The sequence below is a fragment of the Pleurodeles waltl genome, chromosome 6 (assembly GCF_031143425.1).
Source record: "Pleurodeles waltl isolate 20211129_DDA chromosome 6, aPleWal1.hap1.20221129, whole genome shotgun sequence".
Lineage (NCBI taxonomy): Eukaryota > Metazoa > Chordata > Amphibia > Caudata > Salamandridae > Pleurodeles > Pleurodeles waltl.
Genome location: NC_090445.1, coordinates 863351524 through 863379012, shown reverse-complemented (window position 1 = coordinate 863379012; position 27489 = coordinate 863351524). Strand labels below are relative to the sequence as shown.

The 27489-nt window shown below is 44.4% G+C and overlaps 1 protein-coding gene across 1 annotated transcript in view; it reads left to right on the top strand.

Moving 5' to 3' along the window:
• The window catches only part of MMS19 (MMS19 homolog, cytosolic iron-sulfur assembly component), a 493377-nt gene that overhangs the window by 327207 nt on the left and 138681 nt on the right, over positions 1 to 27489 (top strand). Inside the window, exon 22 of the mRNA XM_069239619.1 lies at positions 13777 to 13851. Coding sequence (XP_069095720.1) covers positions 13777 to 13851 — 75 coding nt within the window. The remainder of the gene's footprint in view (positions 1 to 13776; positions 13852 to 27489) is intronic.

Below are 27489 nucleotides of genomic sequence, written 5' to 3'. Positions count from 1 at the left end.
ATGGATGGCTGGAAAGCTACAGTATTAGATGGGTTGGTGATACAAATTGTTCAGAGGGGTTGCACTCTGCCATTCACATGTTCTTTCCAACCCTGCTTGCCACCAGTGTCGCTTAAAATTCAGCAGATCATTCTGCCATCCTTCTGCAGGAATCCCAAACCCTTTTGGCTAAACAGGCCATAGTGAAGGTTCAGAAGGCAGAGAAAGACGAAGGGTGTTATTTCCACCATACCTTGGTCACCAAGAAAGATGGAGGATTCTGATAGATTTTTAGATCTATGCCTCGGAACGCCTTCCTACGGGAAGGTAATCTTCAGATGCTCACTCTTGCACAACCATTTTCTGCCCTGGATCTGTGGGATTGGATTCTACCCTTTGATGAGCAAGATAGGTACTTTCATGTGTCCATCCTGCAGTGCCACAGAAGCTATTTTCAGTTCACAGTGGATTTGGAAAATTTTCAATTTGCCATTCTACTCTTTGGCAAATGAAATTTGGAGTTGCGGGCCATCTTTGCAGGTTGGGTTTACTTGTCCTGTATGTCTATGATTTAGCTGCTTAAACACTGGCTTATTGTTTTCGACTACTTCCAGATGATCAGGTCGAAACAGAACTGGTGACAATCATATAATGGCCGCACATCCAGAAAAGCAATTGTAACAAAGGTCAATTGTTCATACAAGAATTATTTTAGTGTCCATGAGGGCTCTGTAAGGAGGTGCTCGCCTGGTACATTCACCCTGCCACCATGGATGAAAAATGCCCGGCCTGGAATAAATGACCCAGGACAGAAAACAGATACAATAAGTACTGAAGCACACTGATGATAAATCACAAATCCAAAAGGTAGGATAAAAGCTTTCTTCAAGCTGCCTGATATGTCCATTGAAAAGCAGCAAACACGTGTTTCGTCACTGAGACTTTGGCAAGGCTGCAAACAATATGTGTAAGAAAAAAACTCCTGGCGCAAGTAAGCCTGACCCATTGGGAGTATCCAGAAAGTCTGTCTCCTTCTCTCTTCAGTGCACTACTGCATCCTTTTAAAGTTTTGACCTTTGTTTAACCAACAGAGCAATTGGTAGCTTCTGGGTTCCCAACACTGTTCTCTTGTTTATTACACATGATGTTCACTTGGCATGGAGTATCCATGCATGGCACATATGGATGCATTAAAGTTAGGAATTTCTGGATACTTACATTGGGTCACATTTTGTCACCCACACAGGGTGGATTAAGATTTTGAGGCATATGTTTAACCCTTTGAGGATACACATCAAAACAGGTGATTTAAATAATGATAGCTGGTCCAGCAATTGTAAGAAGGTCAAAAGAGCCGCCAGATATCCTTTATCAGAGCCCAAAGCGAGGCCTTGCTGGACTAGGGACAACACAAATAACAGAACGTCGGACAGTTTGGCATTGAGTGGGTTGGTCTGTTTAGCTAGTGCATCAGGACATAAACATATCCCAAAGACAGGTGTATACAGATTTGGTTGAGGGGCGCCTGGCTGCCAAGATTACAGCAACAACTTCTGGAGGAAGGTTGAAAGCACTCAGCTGTCACTGCTCATTCCCCAAGCATGGAGGTGTAGGGTACGCTGGGTCAGGTACTGAACCCTGCCTTGCTGCTGCGACAGGAGATCCGCCCAAAGGGGCATCCTGATTGGCTCATGCCCAGGAGTTCGGAATACCATACTCTTTGTGCCCAAACCAGGGCCACCTGGATGACTTGTGCTTGGTTGGTCTGGATCTTCAGAACTAGTAGAGGTAGAGGTATTGATGGAAAGGCGTATGGTAGTCTCAAGTTCCACTCTGTGCAGGACGCATCTCTGAGTGAGCGACGCCTTGATAACTTCAGTGCTTAAAAGAGCTGACATAGTGCATTCTCAACTGTCATGAATAGATTGAACCAGGGCGATCCCAATTTTTAAAAAAATTCCCTGCACCATCTGTGTACCTAACTTCCATTTGTGATCAGGAAGGCTTAGATCGTCCATTCTGAGAATGGCAGTATACCCACATCCAGAAACTCAGAGCCTTCTAGTACAGGTTCCACGACCACATCCCAAAACACCCTGCTTCCTTCAGTACAACATGGTAGTGGTGTTGTCCATGACCACCTGCACCAGCTTTCCTTTGATGGAGAGCAGAAAAGCTTGTAATGCAAACCAGATGGCTGTGACCTCCTAAAGGTTGGTATGGAGCCGGGCCTCTGCCAGAGACCAGATGCCTCTGATCTCCACCTCTCTTAGAAGGCCTCCCAACTCAAAAGTGATGACTCAGTCATTACTGTGAGCTCTGGGTGGGGTAAGTAGAGGGGTCTGCAGCTGACCTAATTGCAGTCCTGCAGCCACCAATGCAATTTTTTTGCAGACTCCTCTGAAATCTGAACTAGATCAGAAAGATTCCCCCGGTGCTGTACCTACTGGCACTTCAGATCTCACCGCAGAACCCACATATGCCAGCTGGTGTGCATGACCAAAAGGATGCAGGAAGCCAGCGCCTCAGATTCATCCTCGCTGAGATCCAGGACAGAGGTTGAAACATTGGGATTATAGCCAAAATGTCCTGGACTCTTCAGGGTGTAGGGGCGAAACTTCACCATGTCCAGGATTACTGCGATTGATAGTGAATCCCAAGGATGTCAGAGGGTTTGCTGCAGTCTGGAACTGGGTGCCGACTGCCCAAGGCAAACGTGCCATCAACAGATGAGTTTTGGAGGAGAAAACTGGAACCCCTGCCACCCTAAATCTGCTGCTATCACCCCCATCAACACCCGAGGGGTATTGGTGAGGCCAAAAGGGAGCACAGCGAACTGACAATGCTTGTGGCCTTGAACTGCAGATAACGCCTGTGGGTGTACAGGACAGAAATGTGGACATAAACATCCTACAGGTCCAGTACTACCATCTATTATCCAGGGTTGAGAGCAGGGAAGACCTTGATCAGGGTGAGCATCTTGTACCTGTATTCCGAAAGAAAGACATTGACAGGGTGAAGCTCTAGAAAATCTTTAAAATTCATTTTGGCACTAGGAAGTAGTGGAATAACAACCACAACCAGCTCCTGGCACTAGTATCCTTTATTTTGCTTCTTTGACCAAAAGAGTCTGCACTTCCACTGCAAAAGTGATAAGATTGTCCCCTGCTAGTCAGTCTAAGGATGGTGGAAGGTTCACCTGGTGCTCGAGAAATGCTAAAGTGTAATCCTACTGTGGGTACATGGCTACAATAAGGCTGGGGTGATTGTTGCAAATGCTGTGGCTATTGGCAATATTGGAAATTTCTACTGGTGCCACAGAGAGGGCAAAGCTTCTGGTATAGCTGGTGAGGAGCGGAAAGACCAAGGGAGCGTGCTGTGGACCTGCTATTGTGAAGCAATCCATGGCTGAGTCTGCTTTGTCCCCAAAACTTTGGGAGCCATCAAACAGCATATCCATAAGACTGACCTGAACATCTACTGAAAAGCCAGTGAAGCGCATCCATGCATACCTCCAAAAGGCCACATTGGTGCCAATAGCCTTGCTGAGGGAGTCAGTGGTATCCAGTCTGCAGTCGATGTTCAGTGTGACTGCATCAGTACCATGTTGGATGGCCTTAGAAAGTGTGGCCTGAGTTTTTACTGGGACCATGGACGATACCTGGGCCATGGAGTCCTGTAAGGCATGAGAGTAGTGGCCTGAGAGGCACTAGCATTTCTGAGTGAAGGGCCAGACTTGTAGAGCAAAACACCAGGTTAGCAAATTTCTATCCTCTGATTCACTGTTAGGCAGAGTTGTGGGAAACAATTGGCTGAAGCTTGCACCAAGGCTACAAGGAACGGGTTCTGGTTAAAGAAAGCTGTGTCCCCTGCAGCTTTTGGTGATGCACAGGACAGCTTAGGGTAGTTTTTGACATAGGTACCTAAGACCATATCAGTAAGACCCTAGGAGTAGGAGCTCAGAACTCGACTGGCCAGACCTGCAGTACCTCCATCAAAATGTTGGTTTTAAATTCCTTAGCCGGAAGTTGAATATCAAGAAGTTCCACCACCCTTCGCATAACCATTGCACAGGAAGAGCTGTCTTCTGTGGCAGGCCCTGGGTGAGGTACTAGACCAGTGTCTAGGGAAGTATCCAGACCACAGACATTTTGGAGGTCCTCACACTGGTTATCCTCTAGGTAAGGCAGAACACACTCACCCACAGCATCATAGCCCCCATTATTGTAGTCTGAGCCATTTGCGAAGGTAGAGGCACTGTGTCCGAATCAGATCAGTGGTAAAGGGGTTGCATCTCAGATAAAGGAGTGCTTCCACTTCTATATAACTCCAACGAAGATTGCCAAATGGAGAGTGGATTTTGGATCATACTGTCCCAGATGTAAACATTTGGAGGCAAACTGGTGCATATGTCTGTTACTTTCCCTGCAATCTGACCATACCCGGATGAACGTAGTTTGTATTATTATTACTATTATTATTATTTTTATTTTTTTAAATTTCCATGGCTGGTCTTCCTGTGCGTTATGATACTTCACTAATAATGATGGGTTTATCTAAGGAATTTTAGGATGACTGCTTTAGGTTATACTTTAGGCAGTGTTAAAGATTGCTCGCCATTGGAATTATTAATACTCTAATCCTAAAAGGGTTTTGACATACAAAATTATGAAAAATGTATTATTGCCTTATGGAGCACCTAAAGATAAAAGCAGGGTTGGGGACATATTAGTGTGACAAAACTTGTTACAGTTAGAGGAAACCATTGCATGGCTAACAAGTGTCATTTTTATTTGACTTTAGGTTATCGCTCATGAGGGTAAAGAGCAAATAGATAACAAGACTGCTAGGATAGTCTCATTTGAATACTATATATGATATGGCTTGTATTCAAACAGCATATAATGTTATATAACAAGTGTAAACATAAACTAGGGCAGAGAAATAAGCAGCAGAGCTGGTGACATGGATGCACTGGTGTTTGTTCCTGCTCAACCATTGGACATTGTCCTTTAAAGGAGTGATAGCAGCATGTTCAGGTGGTTGTTGGTTGGTGAAATTTGGGGTCTCAGCTTGCTCTTTTTTAAGTCAGCACAATATACTTAGCCAAAACTAGCTATAGGATACATAGCATGAAGATATAATAAAACTAAAATATTGACATGTATAAAAAGTCTTAATATGAGGACTTCTTTATTTCCACAAAGTGAGCCCCCAAATGTGAAAAGTAAAGGGAGTATAAACACAGAAGTACATATACTGTAACTGTGTATGTGATCATCATTTAGAGGAAAGAGCGAGTCAAAATGCTTCACTTCTATTCTAGACTTCATGTTTTCAGAGATAGGAAATTTATGGACTCCAAGTGGCACAGGTTTGAAATTATACCGTTTGTCTGCGATTTCTTTCAGTTTTTAAGGTTGAGACATGAAAGTCTTATTCTCAGTTCATCACACTCTACCATAGAATCTTTGGCGACTGCCTGTGATTTTTCCAGCCTTTCATCCCAAATAAATCAAAAAATCTAATAATTCCCAACCCAGTCCTTTTTTGAACCATGCTAAGACTTTGTTGCGTAAAGTCTATCAGAATATGTAAGTATTCAAAATTACAAGAAAGTTTTACTTATTCTTTGCTTTATCTAAAATGTATTTTGTTTTTCTATTGCTGCTGGCCATTTTCCTATAAACCTCACAATGTTGCTGATTTTGATTATTTTTCATACTACATGGAGAGATCGTTCTCTGTTCCTCTACTTGTAGATTGGAGTTCTTGGGTACTGTGGTCTGGAGCCCTTTTGAACCCGCCACTTTTTCTCTGCTAGAGTTGGATATTGAAGTATTACCACTTGGCAGCTTCTTTTCATGTCTTAATTGTGACTTCTGCAGCAAGTTGTAATGGTTTGCCCTGTCTAATGTTGTGACAGGTGGACTGGTTTCTTTTATCCTAGGATTATGCTCTGTTGGCTTTAAATAGTTTGGAGTGTTACCCCTGTCTGCCTTGAAGTCAGCTGGTGAGGGTCTTTAATATTGCCAGAGGAGTGGGGGTGCCAATATGTTCAAGGAAATGCAAGTTACCATTGTGACTTCTACTCAGTTCTTCATCCTCTTCCTCCAAATGACTAAACCACAAACATCTGTGGTATCAGTGCCCATGACTAACCTCCTCACAGAGATTAGTCACTGGTGATTTGGAAGAAAAGTGGACAAATAGGCTGGGGGAAACTTGTGGCAAAATCTGGGCAACAGGGGTCTCTTTTCTACAGCCTGCAAGGTTCAGACACCCCTTAAGTCAGGAGAAAATTTGATTCATGACTACTCGACGATACAGTATCTAACTTGTACTTTGTTGTGCAGGGTTATATTCTATGCTTCTTGCATTTTTGTGTGTCTGCTAATAAGACTTACAACAACAAATATTCTATTGATTTGATTTAAAAGACTGCAGCCTTCATTAATAAATGAATATCTGATAGAGACTTCAAGTTGCAGATTCCTTACCTGTGAATTTCTCCCAGGTGTCAGATTCGATCTGGAGAATATTCTGAGCAGTACCTCTGTGTGCTGTTAGGTGGCGTCGAACAGCTCAACATCAGTTATCATCCGCACCAGATATGACATTGCAAGTCCTATAGAAGCCGATCCGGAGAGAGCTGCACCTCAGTCATTTTTTTACTGTTTTTTTTTCAACTTTTTGTTAAAGATTTTTTGTTGTTTCTACTCCTTGTGCGTTGAGGATGTAATCGAGGAAGAACGAGTTTAAGCCCTGCGGTTCCTGTCATCAGGCAATGTCCATGACGGATCCACACCTTGTATGTCTTCGGTGCCTGGAGCGCGCCCACAATCTGAAGTCGTGCTCAGAGAGTTGGGCCATGCAAACTAAGGCTTTGAGGGGGCAGTCCCTGAAGCTTATGGTGCCCGAAGCTCGACTCCGCCCAAGTCGCGATGGAGGTCCCAGGATCATTTGTTGACTTGTCCATCGTTATTCCACTCCAAGTCCTCAGGGCGATAGGGTAAGTCGAGGGAGAAGAAGAAAAGCAAGAAGTCACATCGTTCTTCAAATTCTAGTCCATTGGTCGATGAGAGGAGGGAGCTTCGATGTTCTAGGCCTCGCTGTGCCAAAGTGACCTCTGCCCAATACAAGGAGTTTTATGAGGCCATCAGCCTAATTTTTGGGCAGTCGGACACCTTTGGAGCACCTTCAGGCCCCACAGAGTTGGAATTGGCCCCTTCAGGTTACGCATCAGCGGGTTTAGCCTCGGTGTTGAGAGGCACCCATGGATCCAGTCCTCGATCCGGACTGACGTCGGTCGTACCACCACAACCTTCCCCGACGCTGGTCCCATGGGCGGCCCATTGCCAATCTCATTGCCAACTCCGACACAGAGCCGTATGGGCGTTGTATGATGCCGACTCTGATGCGGGCAGCAGCTTTGCCTCCATTGTCAGATCCTGAGCCCCTTTCTTATGGGCTAGGATACTGCGAGGAAAACCCTATGGACTGACATACAGACTTGGGTGAGGCCAACGGACTAGATATTTCCCCAGATACTGGCACGCTTTCTTCCTCTACTGTAGCTACGGAAGAGGAAGCTTCCTATTCCATGGTGGTGAGAAGAGCAGCTGAGGCCGTGGACCTTGAGTTGCCTTTGGTGGCCGTCAGGACTAACCTGTCAGAGGTGCTTCAACCTTGAGCTTCTATCTCGGAGCCCCTGCTCCCCTTTAATGAAGCCCTCATGAATGTCCTACTGTGTAACTGGTCCAAACCCAGCACAGAAGCTCCTGTGAATAGTACAATTGCCCGCCACCATTGTCCTTCCCTAGGTGGCGCAAGCTTTCTGATTCAACACCCCACTCATAAGAGCTTGGTTATTGAAGCCTGTACTTCCCATGGTACATTCCCTTCTGCAACCCCGGATAGCAAATCCAAAAGACTAGAAACACTTGGGAAGAAGATTTGTTTGTTCCATTAGCCCTGCATTGCTGATCTTGAACACCACATTACTTTTGGGCCACTATTCCCATTGGCTGCGGGATACAGTTGTACAAGTGCTGCCACAGGTCCTGGAGGACTTTCTCAGGCAGTTGCCGATGGGAGAGATGCAGCACTGTTTACCATTTGCTGCAGACTAGACTCTACTGATTTGCTTGGCAAACCAGTTTCGTCAACAGTGGCCCTGCTGTGCTATGCCTGACTGAGGATGTCTGGCTTTTCAGGGGATGTCCAGGCTACTTTGATGGACATGCCCTTCGATAGACCCGTCTCTTTGGAGATAAGGCAGACTCGGTGCACGAGTGCTTCAATGATTCTCGTACTACGGCTAAGTCCTTGGGCCTTGCTGCGGCCCCTCATCCCCCCTCAATCTGCCTTTCACCCCTTGCTTGGCTATGGAAGGGGCCTCCAACCGGGACCAATCCCAGCCAGTCACCGTGCTGCACATACTGCCCAGCCTCTTTGTGCCCAAGGGCATGGGGATCCACCAACCTCGTGGATCAGGGAGCCAGTGCTCTGGCCAGTCTGCCACTCCACACCCCCTCTGCAGCATCCTCTAAGCCTTCCTAGTCTTACTCCCCATCAAGGGCCAGTCAGAAGCAGGATCGGCTATCACCTGCTCCGCTTGCAGTCCATCACATCAGACAGGTGGGTTTTTCAGATAGTCCAAAGGGGCTACGCCCTTCCCTTCGAGACTGCCTCTCCATCTGTGCCACCATCTTACAACTGGATTACGGAGGATCACTTATCCCTCCTTTGCGAAGAAGTTAAGGCTCTCTTGGCAAAGGGAGCCATAGAGAGGGTTTGTGTGCCAGAAGTAGGCCTTGGTTCCTATTCCTGCTAGTTTCTGGTACCCAAAAAGGACAAGGGCCTCTGCCCGATCCTGCACCTTCAGTCCCTCAGTCTCTTCCTCAGGAAGAAGTTCAAAATGGTCACAATGGCTTGGGTTTTATCTACACTGGGCCCATGAGACCGGATGGTAGCGTTGGACTTGCAGGACGCTTATTTCTATGTTCCCGTCCTGCTTGCTCACTGACATCGCTTGTGGTTCACAGTAGGCCACAATCACTTTCAGTTCACCGTGCACCCTTGTGTGTTCACCACGGTGATGGGTTTAGTTACAGCTCATCTGCGCAAATCGGGTGCTTCCGTCTTCCCCCTATCATGATGACTGGCTGTTGAAGGCGGGCTTACCCCGAGAAGTCGTCACCCACCTTCAGACTACAGCAGACCTCCTGCATTTGCTGGGGTTCACTATATACATGCCAGTCACTCTTGACTTCCCCTCAGATGCTCCTTTTTATCGGAGCTGTGAAAAAGACTGAGGCTGCTGGGCCTCATGCATCCTGCTGGTGACTCATGCCACATGGCATATGCAGGCTATGCAGTGGGACCTGAAGTTATAGTGGACGCAGCATCAGGGTAATCTCTGACAAGGACCAGATCTCACAGGGAACTGCGCAGGATCTTCGGGGATAGTTAACAACCCGCAAATGGCTCAGAGGCAGATCCCTCTCCCTTCTTCAACCAGATCTGACAGTAGTGACAGAAGTGCGGCTCCTGAGATGGGGCAGCCATCTGAGAGAGGTGGAAATTAGAGGCATCTGGTGGAGTCTATACTCCACAGCCTGCTGGAACTTTGTGCGATCTGGCAAGCTTTGAAGGCATTTTTTCCCTCTATCGAGGGGAAGATGGTGCAGGTGTTCACGGACAACGCCACCGCCATGTGGTTCAGCAACAAGCAGGGTGGGGTGGGGTCTTGGACCCTTTGTCAAGAGGCTCTGCTCCTCTGAGAGTGGGTGCAACAGCAGGGCATATCCCTGGTGGTTCAACATCTGTCCGGCTCCCTGAACGCCAGAGCAGACAAACTCAGCCGAAAATGTCTAGCAGATCACAAATGGCTTCTCCATCCAGAGGCAGGATCTCTTTTATCAGTGGGGAGAGCCTTGGTGAGATCTGTTCGCCTTTGCAGAGAACGCGCAATGTCAGCAGTTTTGCGTGTTAGAGTTTCCAAGGTGGCAATTGCTCAGACACGCTTTGTCTCACTCCGCCCATACCACCGCTGCCCAGAGTTCTCAAGAACAACCGGGCCCACGTAATTCTTATGGCTCCAGACTTGGTATGGAGAGTCTGGTATCCTGAGCTGTTGAGCATGTCCATCAATCCTCCGATCAGACTGCTCCTTCGGGAGGATCTTCCGTTGCAGCAGAGGAGGGTTCTGCACCTGAACCTGTCAACTATCTGCTTTTTGCATGAAGATTGAGCTGCAACAAGTGACCGCTTTTGATCTTCCGCCAGAAGTCTGTAACTTAATGTTGGTAGCCAGACCTCTCTCCACCGAAACGGTATATGCCTGTCGGAAGAAATTTGTGGCATGGTGCACAGGCAAGTCTGTTGACCCCCCCCCCCTTCCCCTCTCTCTCTGGTGTCCTGTTTAACCATTCTCAGGCCCAGCAGGGCTCTGCTAAGGGCACTCTCAAAGGATATTTGTCTGCTATTTCTGCTTTTTTGAGGTTGCCTGATCAACCGTTTATGTTTAAATCCCCTATTGTTCAAAGTTTCCTCACAGGTCTTACACATGTTTCCTCCATCCCCATTTATTATGCCCCAATGGGATCTGAATTTGTTTTTGACATTTCTGCTGTGTGGTTTTTTCCAGTCTCTCCACTATTGCCCTCTCAGACTTCTCACTTTAAAAATAGCCTTCCTTGTGGCCATTACATCTGTCCACATGGTGAGTGAGCTGCAGGCATCTACGCCGCCCAAACTTTCCATGTATCCTGATAAAGTGTTGCTTTGCCCTAAGGCTTCTTTTCTGCTAAAATCAGTTATGCTCCTTCGTGTGCAGGGCCCGGGGCCATAATAGGCTCGGGGAGGAGGGCTGTGCAGCCCCCTCCCTTTTAGAATAGATACAGCCCTAGTGGATGGGGCCCCCAGGGCCTGATGAGGCTTTGGCCTTAAGGTCACACACCTCTCTTAAAATAAAAATGACCATGGGTAATGGGGGCCTTATGAGATCTTGGACGGGAGGCTGTGGGCCCCCTCCCCTTTTATTTAGAATTCAGGCCCAGGGGATAGGGTCCATGGGGCCTAATCAGGCTCGGGGAAGAAGGCTGCTCTGCCACATCTCCCCTTTAAAATCAGGTACGGCCCTTGGCAATGGGGCCTAAAAAGCCTCAGGGAGGGCGGCAGTGCTCCCTCCCTGAGCCCCAGGGATGGGGATTTTTTTATTATGTTTGGCCCCAGGGATGGGGTTCCTGGTGCACAAAGGCCAATCCTGTGTCATGTGGCAAAGGCTAAACTTCCCTGCCATGCACGGCCAAAGGCCTTCTGCAGCATGAGATTGGCTGCCTTTGGGGAAGTTGGTTACAGCCAGACCTTATTCCCAACCCCCTGCCGTGCACGGCAATAGACTTTGCGCAGTGTGGGGTTAGCTGCATGTTGGGGCTTGGCTGTAGGACCTGGCCACAGACCTGACCTCGTGGCTTGGGTTTAATGTATGGTATTAGGAAATTACTTTTCATTAAAAAAAATAAAACACCTAGAAATTCCCTGTAAAAAACAAAAGGTTAAAGTAGTGTTATAGTTAGGTGAAATGTTCGGTAACAACATAATGTTTTGAACTTTAGAAACCACAGAAATTCACCAGTCATAATTATTTCAAGTCACTATAACTCACGCCTTTGCCATGCACTGCTACATACCCCACATATTGCATCACTCATGACATCTTCTATGACATCATTGATAATATGACTGCAGCATTTGCAATGACATTTTTGATGAGAAAACTGTGCATGGTGGGGGCGAGAGTTATAGTTACCTTAGGGCACGAGTTATAGTTACATGAGATGATTATAACTGGTGTTTGTTTAGTTTTTAAAATGTTAAGTTGTTACTGAACACTTCACCCAACTGTAACATTACTTTAACCTTTTGTTTTTTTCAGTGAATGAATATTAATCATTTTTGTGTGTGTGTATGTATATATATACAGGGAGTGCAGAATTATTAGGCAAATGAGTATTTTGACCACATCATCCTCTTTATGCATGTTGTCTTACTCCAAGCTGTATAGGCTCGAAAGCCTACTACCAATTAAGCATATTAGGTGATGTGCATCTCTGTAATGAGAAGGGGTGTGGTCTAATGACATCAACACCCTATATCAGGTGTGCATAATTATTAGGCAACTTCCTTTCCTTTGGCAAAATGGGTCAAAAGAAGGACTTGACAGGCTCCGAAAAGTCAAAAATAGTGAGATATCTTGCAGAGAGATGCAGCACTCTTAAAATTGCAAAGCTTCTGAAGCGTGATCATCGAACAATCAAGCGTTTCATTCAAAATAGTCAACAGGGTCGCAAGAAGCGTGTGGAAAAACCAAGGCGCAAAACAACTGCCCATGAACTGAGAAAAGTCAAGCGTGCAGCTGCCACGATGCCACTTGCCACCAGTTTGGCCATATTTCAGAGCTGCAACATCACTGGAGTGCCCAAAAGCACAAGGTGTGCAATACTCAGAGACATGGCCAAGGTAAGAAAGGCTGAAAGACGACCACCACTGAACAAGACACACAAGCTGAAACGTCAAGACTGGGCCAATAAATATCTCCAGACTGATTTTTCTAAGGTTTTATGGACTGATGAAATGAGAGTGAGTCTTGATGGGCCAGATGGATGGGCCCGTGGCTGGATTGGTAAAGGGCAGAGAGCTCCAGTCCGACTCAGACGCCAGCAAGGTGGAGGTGGAGTACTGGTTTGGGCTGGTATCATCAAAGATGAGCTTGTGGGGCCTTTTCGGGTTGAGGATGGAGTCAAGCTCAACTCCCAGTCCTACTGCCAGTTCCTGGAAGACACCTTCTTCAAGCAGTGGTACAGGAAGAAGTCTGCATCCTTCAAGAAAAACATGATTTTCATGCAGGACAATGCTCCATCACACGCGTCCAAGTACTCCACAGCGTGGCTGGCAAGAAAGGGTATAAAAGAAGGAAATCTAATGACATGGCCTCCTTGTTCACCTGATGTGAACCCCATTGAGAACCTGTGGTCCATCATCAAATGTGAGATTTACAAGGAGGGAAAACAGTACACCTCTCTGAACAGTGTCTGGGAGGCTGTGGTTGCTGCTGCACGCAATGTTGATGGTGAACAGATCAAAACACTGACAGAATCCATGGATGGCAGGCTTTTGAGTGTCCTTGCAAAGAAAGGTGGCTATATTGGTCACTGATTTGTTTTTGTTTTGTTTTTGAATGTCAGAAATGTATATTTGTGAATGTTGAGATGTTATATTGGTTTCACTGGTAATAATAAATAATTGAAATGGGTATATATATTTTTTTTGTTAAGTTGCCTAATAATTATGCACAGTAATAGTCACCTGCACACACAGATATCCCCCTAACATAGCTAAAACTAAAAACAAACTAAAAACTACTTCCAAAAATATTCAGCTTTGATATTAATGAGTTTTTTGGGTTCATTGAGAACATGGTTGTTGTTCAATAATAAAATTAATCCTCAAAATTACAACTTGCCTAATAATTCTGCACTCCCTGTGTATATATATATATATATATATATATATATATATATACACATACATATCTCAGTACATGGAAGGGGGTTTGCAACTTAAGATAAATTAGGTTTATTGATGTAAACCTACATTTAATAGTGGATATATTGTAATTGATGTGCTGCACACAACCAGAAGCCATGCTATATTGGGTGTCTGAAATCGGCAAACATTTATGAACTTGATTCCCAGAAATTGCTATTTGTGTGTTGTAATTTTCTTCCCTAGGGTGGTGAGTCAGCAGGATCACACCAGCGTCTGGTAATTCTCTTGATGGCGTTTGTCTGCTCCTTGCCAGCTGATGTAAGTCATAAAATATTCTTGGATTTTGTTAACTAGTTTTATTAAAACTTGCAAATGAATCTAATAATTGGATGTGTATACAGTTAATATTACATTTTCTATTGGATTTTCCATTGTGACTGAAATCTGTGGGTTATATTGCCTTATCAGTGACTCTAATCACCAGGAATACTATCTTTTTGTTGAGTGCTTCACCCAGATTCCTTATCTAAAAAAGAACCTTAAACATCAGACTGGATATGGAAAAGTTTAAAGTTAGTCTGCACAGTGCCTGTCCAACATTGGGCGTTAAACCGCAGATATCACTCACTGAAGTGATTTTGTGAATCCCTAAAAGGCAGTCAAGTCAAATATATTACATCAGTTGTATCCACTCATTCTAAAATCGCAATATTATCTGTATTGATGCCCTTTTTAACACAGATTTTCGTTCTCTTATTTGGTGGGATGCAATGCCTGAAATTGTGAGGACCACCGGGTCCTGATGTTTGTGTGAGATTTTACCAAACTGTATGTGGTGTTTGGGCTCCAACATAATTCTGTGGCTTTTCTGCTCTTGCTTTAGATTAATTTATATGACAATCAGAGAAAATTAATCACATATTTTTTATTTTTGCATTTAATCTCTATCTTGAGAGTGTCAAGGACTTTAGTGAGTAGCTTGACTATCCAGTTGAAGTGGACTGGTATTGTAACTCTGAAACACCTACTATAAACAACGTTACCCAGACAGGATGCAGCCACGCAACCACTCACTGCTTATGGTTCTGTGAAAAGGTCTCACATCTCTACTTTGTTCATTGCTTCTGTTGTTCATGGAATTAAGCCATTGTAATACAGTAGCAGGTGTGGTGCCTTTATAACAGCGATCAATGAGCATTAAAAAAAAGTATGGGAACTGTGATGCTGCATGCAATGTGGGGCGGGATCAGTGAGCATGGGAGCGGGGTCACATGTTTAGCTAAGGAGCAAAATATTTTGTACGTTTATTTGGTCTCTTAGACATGCCGCAGACATCTTTAAAGAACCTGTTAGGGCAAGGGTTATTACCCCAACGGTCGACAAAAAGTATAAGGCAGCACCGTCCGGCCCTATATTTATCAAATTACAGGCTCTATGTTTATCAAATCAATAAGACTCTATAATTGTAAGCACAGCAAGCAAACGTGCTAATAGTCAGTCCACAAGAGATGCTCCTCCTCCTGATAAGGAGCACAAAAAACTTAATGCAGCAGGGAAAAGAGTAGCTGCACAAGCCACTAATCATTGGTGAATTGCTAATTCGCAAGTTCTTCTTGCAAGATATAATATGGCCCGGTGGGATGGGATGGAGGTGCTTCTTCAGTATAGTTTAGAGGAACATCGGAAAAGGGGACAGAAGATAGTCTCAGAACGGCAGGCCATCTCAAACAACTCCATTAGATGTGCCATTAATGCAGCAGATAGCGCAACACGTGGTGTAAACACCAGTGTTATTATAAGAAGGCATACTTCGCTGAGATGCTCAGGCTTCAAGCCAGAAATACAACAGGCAGTTCTCAACGTGCCTTTCAATAAAGAACACTTGTTTGGACCAGAGGTTGACACCACCATAGACAAGCTGAAAAAAGATTCAGAGACAGCTAAAGCTATGGGAACCCTATTAAATACAACAGGTAGGGGTAATTTGTCGTAGGCCACAATTTAGAGGAGGTTTCAAAACATAATTCACTGAGCCTTTCATCTTCCAGACCAAACAGGGAACACACTTTAACAGGAGAGGTTCCTTCAGAGGCTCTTACAGGGGCGCATATAATAAAGCAGGAGGTAAAGCGTCCACCTCTAGAGGCTCTGCCTCAAACACACACCAGTGACTTCTTACATATTCCTCCAGCACACACCTCTCCAGTAGGGGGGAAGACTAGCACGTTTCTATCCCCAATGGTCCAATATCACAACAGATCAATATGTTCTATCAATTATCCAAAATGGTTACTGTTTAGAACTCATCTCCATCTCAAAGGGCCTATAGAACCAGTTTCCCTGGCTCAACAAGGGTTAGGAGTATATTCACTATACTTCCTTATACCACAGAAAGATAGGTCACTAAGACCAATTATGGATCTCAGAACTCTCAACGTATACATCCTCTCAGAGCATTTCCATATGGTCACTTTGCAAGATGTTATTACCCTATTACAGAAAGGTGATTTAATGACAGCCTTAGATCTCAAAGATGCTTATTTTCACATTCAGATGCATCCAGCACATCGCAAATACCGCAGATTGGTCATTGCGGGAAAACACTATCAATTCAAGGTTTTACCATTCGGAGGAACAACCGCTCCCACGGTATTCACAAAATTTGTAGCAGTAGTTGCTGCATTCCTCAGAAAACATTCATGTCTTCCCACACTTGGACGACTGGCTTATCAAAGCCAGTACCATCCAACAATGTCAAAATCGTACCCAGTACACAGTTGACCTTCTCCACACTCAAGGATTTACAAACAATTTTCTCAAATCCCATCTCCAACCCTCACAGATACAGCCTTATCTGGGAGCAATTCTCAATACTCACTCAGGGTTGGCATCCTCAAACCAAACCCGGATTCAAGCTTTCCAAACTCTTCTGGCTTCATTACAGGAGAACCGCACTTACACAGAGAGATTAGTGATGCAGCCATTAAGGATGATGGCTTCCTGCATTGCCATCGTTCCTCGTGCCAGACTACACATGCGTCCATTACAGCAGTGTCTGTCTTGTCAGTAGTCTCAGTCACAGGGTCATCTCCGGGATATAGCCTTGTTGGACCACAAGACTCACCACTCTCTGCAGTGGTGGATTCCCACCAACCTTTCCAAGGTGTGGCCCTTTTAAGACCCTGTGCCTCAGATCACTCTCACTACAGCTGCATCACAGATAGGTTGGAGAGCTCAGCTCAACAACTTTACAATAGAAGGCAGACTGAATCCCATTCAACAAACTAATCACATCAACTACTTGGAGTTACTAGCAGTCTTTCTAGCTCTCAAGGCATTTCTGCCACAACTCTCTCTCAAGGTAGTTCTACATAGAGACAACATGACAACCATGTATTATCTGCAGAAACCGGGGTGGGGGGCCTCCTCCCCATAAGCCTGTGGTCGTAGTAGAATTATTTTACAAATATTGTACACATGTATACACACTGCATGAACATCCTTTTTTCTATTCTATCTATCTATGTTCGATGGCATGTGTAGCTGCAGCTCCACTTGCTGTGCATTAGTAGTCCACCATCTAGTGTTGGGCTCGGTGTGTTACAAGTTGTTTTTCTTCAAAGAAGTCTTTTCGAGTCACGGGATCGAGTGACTCCTTCTCTCCGGTTCCATTGCGCATGGGCATCGACTCCATTGTTAGATTGTTTTCTTTCCACCGTCGGGTTCGGGCGTGTTTTCTCTCGCTCCGAGATTTCGATTCGGAAAACTCTGTAAAACTCTCTTTTCGTCGGTATTGTATTGATCGGGCTAATATCCTTCCATCGATACAGCAGTACCGTCGGGAAAACAACTTTGTTCGCCTTTCGAGGCGTGCGCACCCTACTCGGGCCGTCCGCATGGAAGCCTCATAGATCGGACTCCATTCCGATTCTGTCATCAGTGCCACGCGAAGTACCCGTACACAGACCAGCATCTGGTTTGCAACCTCTGCCTTTCCCCCGACCACCAGGAAGAAAACTGTGAGGCCTGTTGATCCTTGCAATCGAAAAAGACTCTTCGAGACAGAAGGGCAAGAAGACTCAAAATGGCATCGAGGAGCGGTGAACATCTCGACGTAGAAGAAGAAGAATTGATGAAGATCGCAGTCTCAGTTCTAGATTCCAAGTCCGAGCAGGAATCGGAGGAAGACAGACCAGTCACAGCAGGACAACATGTGAGTACGTCTGCCCCTGCACCCTCACAAAAGAAAAAGCACAAGGCCTTGGGTACGCCACTGCCGAAAAGCCATGGCTCAGCCCGAAAAAAGACTGGCATTGACCAACTTCCCAGTTCGGCACCGAAAAAGGCCACTCCTCCAAAAACATCGGAGACAACAAAGAGCTCCATTTCCGACTCCACTAGGCACCAATATTCGGAGTCGAAAATTAGAAAACCAGTTTCGGAGCCGAAACCTTCGTCCTCATCATCTTTTTCGATCCCGAAAAAGCACACTTCAGAGCCGAAAAGGCCAACTTACACAGAGGAACATGGACTTTCAAAGAGACTTAAAGAAAGCAACAAAACCTATAAAGAGGAGTTGGAGGTACAACCAATACTAGAAGTTATGGATGAAAGGCAATCCAGGATCCACATCCATAAAGAAACAGGGAGAATTCTGACAGCACCTCCTTTAAAAACAAAGAGGAAAGCTAGCTTTTCAGGAGGAATTTGTCACTATGCAGCCTCCAGCAAAAGTGCCAAAGCAGAAGGAGAAACCACCACCTCCTCAATCTTCTCCTCCTCACTCTCCCCACCTACCTACCAACCTCTCCTCCTACCAGCCCTACACCAGTGCTGTCACCCACTCATTCTTATGATTCACAACAGGACAGTGACCCAGATCCCATTCCAAGTAACGATCCAAACAGCTATCCCTCTAAACCATCACCACCAGATAGTACTGTCTATAATCAAGTCATAGCTAGGGCTGCAGCATATCATGGTGTCACCATGCATACAGAGCCCCTAGAAGAGGATTTCTTGTTTAACACTCTATCCTCAACACATTCTAGGTATCAGTGCCTCCCGATGCTCCCAGGCATGGTAAAACATGCGGATCAGATCTTTAGTGAACCTGTTAAAGCGTGTATCATAACACCTAGGATAGAGAAAAAAATGTAAACCTGCACCCTCTGACCCTGATTATATCACCTATCCGGTACCTCCTGATTCTGTGGTAGTTAGCGCTGCCAGAAAGAGAGCAAATGGTCAGTCATCAGGAGATGCACCACCTCCTGATGAAGAGAGCAGGAAATTTGATGCTCCAGGGAAGAGAGTTGCGCCCCAGGCAGCAAATCAGTGGAGAATAGGCAACTCGCAAGCACTATTAGCTCACCATGACAGAGCCCATTAGGACGAGATGCAAGACATAATACAACATCTCCCCAAAGAACACCAGAAAAGGGCACAGCAAGTAGTGGAGGAAGGGCAGGCCATTACTAACAATCAAATACGATCTGCCCTAGATGCAGCAGATACCGCTGCAAGGAGTGTCAACACTGCAGTCACTGTACGCAGGCATGCATGGCTCACATCTTCTGGATTCAAGCCGGAAATACAGCAGGCTGTGTTTAAAAATGCCGTTCGATAAAAAACATCTTTTTGGCCCAGAATTAGACACAGCCATAGAGAAATTACGAAAGGACTCTGACACAGCAAAGGCAATGGGTGCACTCTACTCTGCACCATATAGCGGTTCGTTTAGAAAACCTCAGTTTCGAGGTGGATTCAGACCACAATCCTCTGAGGCATCCACCTCACAGGCAAAGCCAACCTACCAACCGCAATACCAATGTGTTAGTTTTAGGGGCACATATAGAGGACAGTACCCCAGAAATAGAGGGAAATTTCAAGCCTCTAAGCAGCCTCCACAGCACCTACAACAGTGACTTTCCTCATTCCCTTCCACTCCACACCTCTCCTGTAGGAGGAAGACTACAACAGTTCCACACAAATGGGCAAAATATTACCACAGACAACTGGGTGCTATCAATTATCCGCAATATCTATTGCCTAGAATTAATAAACACTCCTCCAAATATCACACCAAGGTCACACAAACTATCCACAGAACACACCATTCTGTTACAACAAGAGGTCCAATCTCTACTACTCAAACAAGCAATAGAATTGGTTCCACAGTCTCAAATAGGCACAGGAGTTTTCTCACTATATTTTCTAATTCCCCAAAAATATGGCACCCTCAGGCCAATATTAGACCTCAGGCCCCTCAATCCTTACATCCTGTCAGAACATTTTCACAAGGTAACTTTACAGGATGTCATCCCACTACTACAAAAACAAGATTTCATGGCAGCCTTAGACCTCAAAGATGCGTATTTTCATATACCCATCCATCTTGCGCACAGAAAATATCTCAGTTTTGTCATTCAAGGAAAACACTACCAGTTCAAAGTGTTGCCCTTTGGAATAACAACAGCGCCAGGAGTATTCACAAAGTGCTTGACAGTAGTGGCAGCCTACCTAAGAAGACAACATATACATGTCTTTCCTTATATAGACGATTGGCTAATAAAATCAAACAGTCAAACACAGTGCCAAAATCATACGCATTTTGTAATACACACCCTGGGCTTCTCAATAAACTACCAAAAATCACACCTTCAACTAGCACAAATACAACAGGATTTAGGGGCAATACTAAACACTCAGCAAGATCTAGCATATCCAAATACACAAAGGATACAAGCTTTCCAAAATATAATCATACAAATACAACCAAATAAACAATACACTGTCAGATTTGTCATGAAGATTTTAGGAATGATGGCATCATGTATTGCAATTGTGCCACACGCAAGATTAAACATGCAGCCCTTACAACAGTGCCTTGCACAACAATGGTCACAGGCACACCGTCAACTTCAAGATCTAGTGTTGATAGACCGCCAAACGTACATGTCCCTTCAGTGGTGGAATTCCACAAATCTAACCAAAGGTCAGCCATTTCAAGACCCTGTGCCTCAGACCATAATTACAACAGACACATCAGTGATTGGTTGGGGAGCTCACTTAAACAATCCCAACATTCAAGGTCAATGGGATGTCAACACACAGCTACACATAAACCACTTGGAGTTATTAGCTGTCTTTCTAGCACTCAAAGCTTTTCAACCTCTTCTCACACAGAAGAATTTTCTTATCAAAACAGACAACATGACAACCATGTATTATCTCAACAAACAGGGAGGAACACATTTATCCCAACTGTCCCTTCGAGCCCAGAAAATTTGGAAATGGGCAATCCACAATCAAGTTCATCTACTGGCTCAATACATTCCAGAAATAGCCTTTTAGGGCTGAGAACAAGAGAAAAGAAACCTAGGCATCTACACAAGTTTGCAGACCTAGCATACGTGATGTACAAAAGATTGATAGCTATGAATTGGAAAGCTCCCAAAGCACCAAATTTGAAAACTTGCCACACCCGGACACTGCGCTAGACCCATACAGAATACCAGGTATTAAGAAAATTAGCGGGGGAGGGCCAACAACACACAGGATGCGTAGCCTGGGAAACTTTAGTAACCAGATTAGAGGCCAAAAACGATGAGAGACCACCATGAACTGGACAATGACATAGCCTTAGAGATAAGCTAGATAGTACCTGACCATTTCAAACATAATAAAGCAACCGGGCGAGTCACACCATATTGGTTGAGAGAGCACCCACTCCCACACCCTCAAGTCGCTGTTACCCACAGCGGCCAACAAGTGATGAGTAAATAATTAGAACACGCACAACAAGTACAAGTACAACACATACCATAAATAGACATCAGACCGGCATTCCCCACCACCACAAACAAAGCATGAACCAACAGGGGATAGTGTAACCAAGTAGCTAAATGTGTGGCAACTAAATACCACACTGCAAGACCCATCAGCCAGATACAGCAGACAAATATATTGAGTGATATAATAAGACCTAAGTTATGTTTTTCTTGTTTTGTTTGAATGTAAATGTTATATCAGATCAACCAAATCCTACCAATGTAAACACAAAATTATGGTACTTAGATCTGTAATGAAAATTCAATAAAAATATTTTTTTTTAAAATAAAAAAACATTCCAGAAATAGACAATCAGTTGGCAGATATCCTTAGCAGAAATCCCCAACAAACTCACGAATGGGAACTTCATCCGCAAGTACTTCAAAAATATTTTCAAAAGTGGGGAACTCTAAACATAGACCTGTTCGCAACAAGCGAAAACACAAAATGTCAAAACTTTGCATCCAGACACCCCCATCCCCTATCCAAGGGGAATGCTCTATGAGTCAATTGGTCAGGGATATTTGCCTACGCTTTTCCCCCTCTCCCACTTACGTTTCTAGTCAACAAATTGCATCAAACTTCACTCACAATGATACCCATAGCACCAACATGGGCATGTCAACCATGGTACACAACATTATTAGATCTGTCAGTAGCAATACACTCCAAACTCCCATCCAGACCAGATCTGTTGACACAAAACAAAGGTCAAATCAGGCATCCAAGTCCCAAGACACTCAATCTAGCAGTTTGGATCCTGAGGTCATAGAGTTTGGATATTTACAACTCCCATCAGAATTTATGGAAGTTATTAAGCAAGCAAGCAAGCAAGCAAGAAAGCCCACTACTAGACAGTGCTATGCAAACAAATGGAAAAGATTTGTATATTACTGTCAATCTAAAAATCTAGACCCTCTTACAGCATCAATACAAGGTACTGTATGTTATTTACTTCATTTACAAAAATCAAACTTGGCATTCTCTTCAATAAAAATTAATCTTACTGCAATTTCAGCATATTTACAAAATATACAACATAGCTTTATTTAGAGTTCCTGTCATTAAAGCTTTCATGGAAGGTTTAAAACGCATAATTCCACCCAGAACACCACCAGTTCCTTCTTAGAATCTAAATATAGTGTTCACAAGACTTATGGGACCACCATTTTAGCCTATGCACTCGTGTCAAATTCAATTTCTAACATGGAAAGTTGCCTTCCTAGTGGCAATTACATCTTTAAGAAGAGTAAGTGAAATCCAAACCTTTACTCTTGAGGAACCTTTCTTCCAATAAATACACATAAAGTTGTACTAAGCACAAATCCAAAATTTCTACCAAAAGTTGTACCACCATTTCATATAAATCAGACAGTGGAACTGCCAGTCATCTTCCCACAGCCATATTCTGTGGCAGAAAGAGCTCTACATACATTAGACATCAAAAGAGCTTTAATTTACTATATAGATAAAACTAAACCGTTTAGAAAAACTAAACAACTATTTGTCGCTTTCCAAAAACCTCACTCAGGCAATCCCATATCAAAACAAGGGTTAGCACGATGGATTGTAAGATGCATCCAGAAATGCTATATTAAAACAAAAAGACAGCTTTTAGTTACTCCTAAAGCATATTCTACAAGGAAAAAAGATTCAACAATGGCTATTTTAGGGACTATATCAGTGGCTGAAATATGTAAAGCAGCCACTTGGTCAACACCACATACATTCACTAAACACTACTGTGTAGACGTATTATCACGACAACAAGCCACAGTAGGCCAAGCTGTACTTACAACATTATTTCAAACAACTTCAACTCCTACAGGCTAACCACTGCTAATTCATGGGAAAACAAACTGCTTTGTAGTCTATGCACAGCATGTGTATCGGCAGCTACACATGCCATCGAACGGAAAATGTCACTTACCCAGTATACATCTGTTAGTGGCATGTTCTGCTGCAGATTCACATGCACCCTCCCTCCTCCCCGGAAGCCTGCAGTCGTTTAAGTTACAAAATTTGTACATATGTACATACATTTACATTAGCATGGACATCTTGTACTTTGTACCTATATACTCTATCACTCCTTCCTTTAGCCTCTGCGGGAAAACAATCTAACATTGGAGTTGATGCCCATGCGCAATGGAACGAAGAGGAGGAGTCACTCGATCCTGTGACTCGAAAAGACTTATTCAAAGAAAAACAACTTGTAACACTCCGAGCCCAACACTAGATGGTGGACTACTAATGCACAGCATGTGAATCTGCAGCGGAACATGCCATGAACAGATTATATATATATACACACACACACACAAACTCTTCGCGGGAAAACAATCTAACAAAAGATTTGATGCCCAAGCGCAGTGTCTCCGAGAGGAGGAGTCACTAGGTCTCGTTACTCGAAAAGATTCTTCGAACAAAAGCAACTTGCAACAGTCTGAGACCAAACTCGATGGCAGACTTATGCAAAGTATATGAATCTACAGCACTGCATGCCACAAACTGATGCCTACTGGGTAAGTAATATTTTCCTTTCAGCTACCATGCACCTATCCATGACTCTTTTCCACTCGATCAGGAGTGGTATTTATATGGCCCCCCACAATCATGCAATATTGTGTTTGGCTACTGCCCTGCCCAGTGTCATCCAAGTCTGGTCCATCTTGTTTACGTCTGTTGCCTCCCACACATTCAGGAGACACCACTTGGGAAAGGTCACTACTGTGTACCGAATTCATGCACACCACCACCAGTTCCGGAAGGACTGAATCAATGGGCAACCCCAAAGTATAAGAAAGAAGGTTCCCTCCTGCCTACACTGACTATGAAATTTGGAATCATCTTGTCTACCCATATGGACCATTATGGTGCAAGAGAGGTAGGATCTATGGAGAATTTTGAGCTGTACCAACCAGATTCTTGCCCTGACCACTGTCTCCCTAGGGAAGGCCAGCGCCTCTATCCATTCATCCATTCATCTAGCCACCCAAGTCCCGTTGTGTTCCTGTAGGTGATGAAGTGTGTCTGAGGAGTTATTGATTAATTTCCTGCACATAAGGATATTGCTTTACGGATCATGTGTTCATCTAGCAGTCTATCTTTGAGGGGCGACGACTCAGGAAGGTCCCTCGAGGAAACGACGCCTGGAGTGCATGGCGGACATGGATATAGCGGAAGGTTTCTGCGGTTGCTAGCTCATGGTTTCTTTGTAACTCTGAAAAAGGGATCAAAACGTCCCCCCATAGGACCCAAAGGGCCCCAACCTTAGATAGGCCTGAAAGGTCCCATCTATCAGAGCCAGTGCCTAGTTTCTCTGACTCCCACAGCAGTGTTGACTGGGTAATTTTATCACCCCAGGCTATCTTTTTAAGCGTTTGGACCGTGAGTGATGTGGGTCCCTTGAGGGTCATATATCTTGGATCAGTATAGAGGGGCGCATTGACCAATGCATGATATGGTCACCTCAATGCACCCAAAACTGAAATCCTCGTCTGTGGTGACTGGAAAACGTATGATCTTTTCTGCGCCTGGCCTGACAGTCGAGGACCACCACCACCAAAAATATCTAAGGGTATAAGAAACCTCTGAATTACAATGAACGCCAAGTTGTCAATGAATGCCCAAGTGGATAACATAGCCAAATCGTTCTTTTTTTGTGATGAAAATGCTGCAACGCAGCTTCCTACACCTAGGATTCTGCAACAATGTCAAAGCGTCAATTTGAAGCTAGATGTTGGTCCACAGATTGTGCCTTTTGTGATTTGGTGTAAATCCGTTCAGTTGTTTCTGAGAAGAGTAAAAAATAATTGTATATTTTGGCAGTTGGACTCGCGAGAGTGTCCAAGACCCTTGCGGGACCACCAGTTTAAAAATAGAGCATTCTTATTGGCCCAGAGTGCTTTATTTCCCTTGGGCCATCTCATTCCTGCAGGAGGCAGACTCCCACAAGAGCGACCTCTCCGATTGGCTGGCAGCAACATGAGAAAAATGTTGGTGGCAGGCATTACAAGACTCAGGCACTTAGTCCCCTGTCCTAGAGAGTGAGTGAGAGAGAGAGAGACCTTATTTACACCCCCCCCAGCCTCGAAAAAATTAAGAAAATTGGGGGGAGGGAAGGGACTAAGGGACCACCCAAACCCCCCAAGCAAACAAAGAAAAAAAATGGCAAACAATGCAGCGATCCGACGAGGCTCTCGCAGGATAAAAAAAAAAATGGCAGCCAGACTGCATTTTTAGTTTACTCCTGCACACACACCTTTACGCTGTTTGTGAAACCTATTGTTAACTAAAAAAACAAAACTTATAAGGGGCTTAGAAACAGCCCCTAACTTATCTGAACTTACCATTGGCTTACTCCAACGTCTCTCTGAGTTACGTGCTTCTGATTTGCCAGCATGTCATCTGCATGTCACTTCTTGTAGTCATCTTTGCCAATCTTGCCGTCGAGTTGCCTCTGGACCACGTACTCCTTTCTGTCACTTCCCATTGGACACAGGCCAGTTTCTTTCCTCTGGCTACAACTCTGAAGGTACTTATTGTTTCCTTCTGCATGCCTTCTTCTTTCTTCGTTGCCGTCTTCTTTCTTTGATGCCATCTTCTTTTTTTCTTTCTGCATGCTGTCTTCTTACTTTGCTGCTGTCTTCTTTTTCGCTGCCATCTTCTCTGCCTTCTTTCTTTGTTGCTGCTCTCTTTTTTCTTTCTGTGTGCCGTCTTCTTTTTTCTTTCTGCATGCCATCTTTCTTCGTTGCCGTCTTTCTTCTCTACCACATGCCATCTTCTTTACTGCATGCTGTCTTCTTTCTTCGTGGTCTTCTTTCTTCTTTCAGCATGCCGTCTTTCATTTTCTTCGCTGTCTTCTTTCTTCTTTACCAGGTGCCGCCTTCTGTCTTCTTTCTTCACTATCTACTTTACTGCATGCTACCTTCAGTCTTCTTTCTTTGCTGTCTTCGTTACTGCATGCCGTCTTCTTGCTTCTGTCTTCTTGCTTCTGTCTTCTTTCTTATTTACTGCATGTCGCCTTCTGTCTTCTTTCTTCGCTTTCTTCTTTCCTCTTCACTGCATGCCCTAATGCCAATAGGTTTCGCCTTTGTTTATTCTTTCTATATAACTGGATTACAAAGCATTCCTGTCTGGACAGTCCGGTCCGCAGAGATGGTTACTTCAGTCTTTCAGTCCTGCTGGACTTTCTAGTATGATCTTGGTTCGCAGCCTACCTCCGAGGATGGTATTGATTGGGTGTCTATTCTAAGGTAAGGAATCTGTAACTAGAAGTCGATCAGATGAACAAGTTACCTACCTTTGGAAACAATTTATCTGGTAGAGACATATTCCAGTTGCAGATTCCGTACCGACCCACCTATCCTCCCTGCTTGCAAACTGATTTCTAGGGACAGGGATTACCCTCTCAGAGCCTTAGTTTTGGCGCACCATTCTCAGTGTTCTTCATGGCTCCTTGCTTTGGTGTGAAAAGTCGTGAAAAGAAACTGACTTCACTACGCCGAGGCGGCGCCATATACAACACAGCGTTCACAACCCCAACGACGGATGCGGAGAAGACCGAAACCACCTAACGGCTCGCAAGGGTACTGCTCGAGGAAAACTCTCCGGAAGGTAAGTAACTTGTTCATCAGTTTTGAACCTTAGTTTCTCAAAAACTACTGAACAAATTTACACCAAATCACAAAAAGTACATTATCTGGGTAAAGATCTGGCTTTTTCAAATTTGGTGTTATTCCGTTCAGCCGTATTTTCTGAATCGCTATTCAATTTTCCTATCGAAAATTGCATGGTGAAAAAATGCTCTTGCCCATGCCCTACGCCCCAGTTGCCTGCCACCCCCACCCATTCCTCACCTACCCCTTTTTTTTTTTTCTCAGTCCCTGCTTGACGGATCACCCTGAAACTTTAGGATGGAGCTGAGACATTTTTGGGAAAGTTTCATGAAAAATTGTCAAACACCGCCAAAGTTATTAGCAGAACAAAAATTCAATTTCATGTGGAAATGTTGCCCTATCTATAACTTCCCAGTGACGGTCTCCACTGAGTAACATTTGTATGTATCTATACATATATATATATAGCAAAAACTAGATGTCCTCAATGAAAGCACGCTCC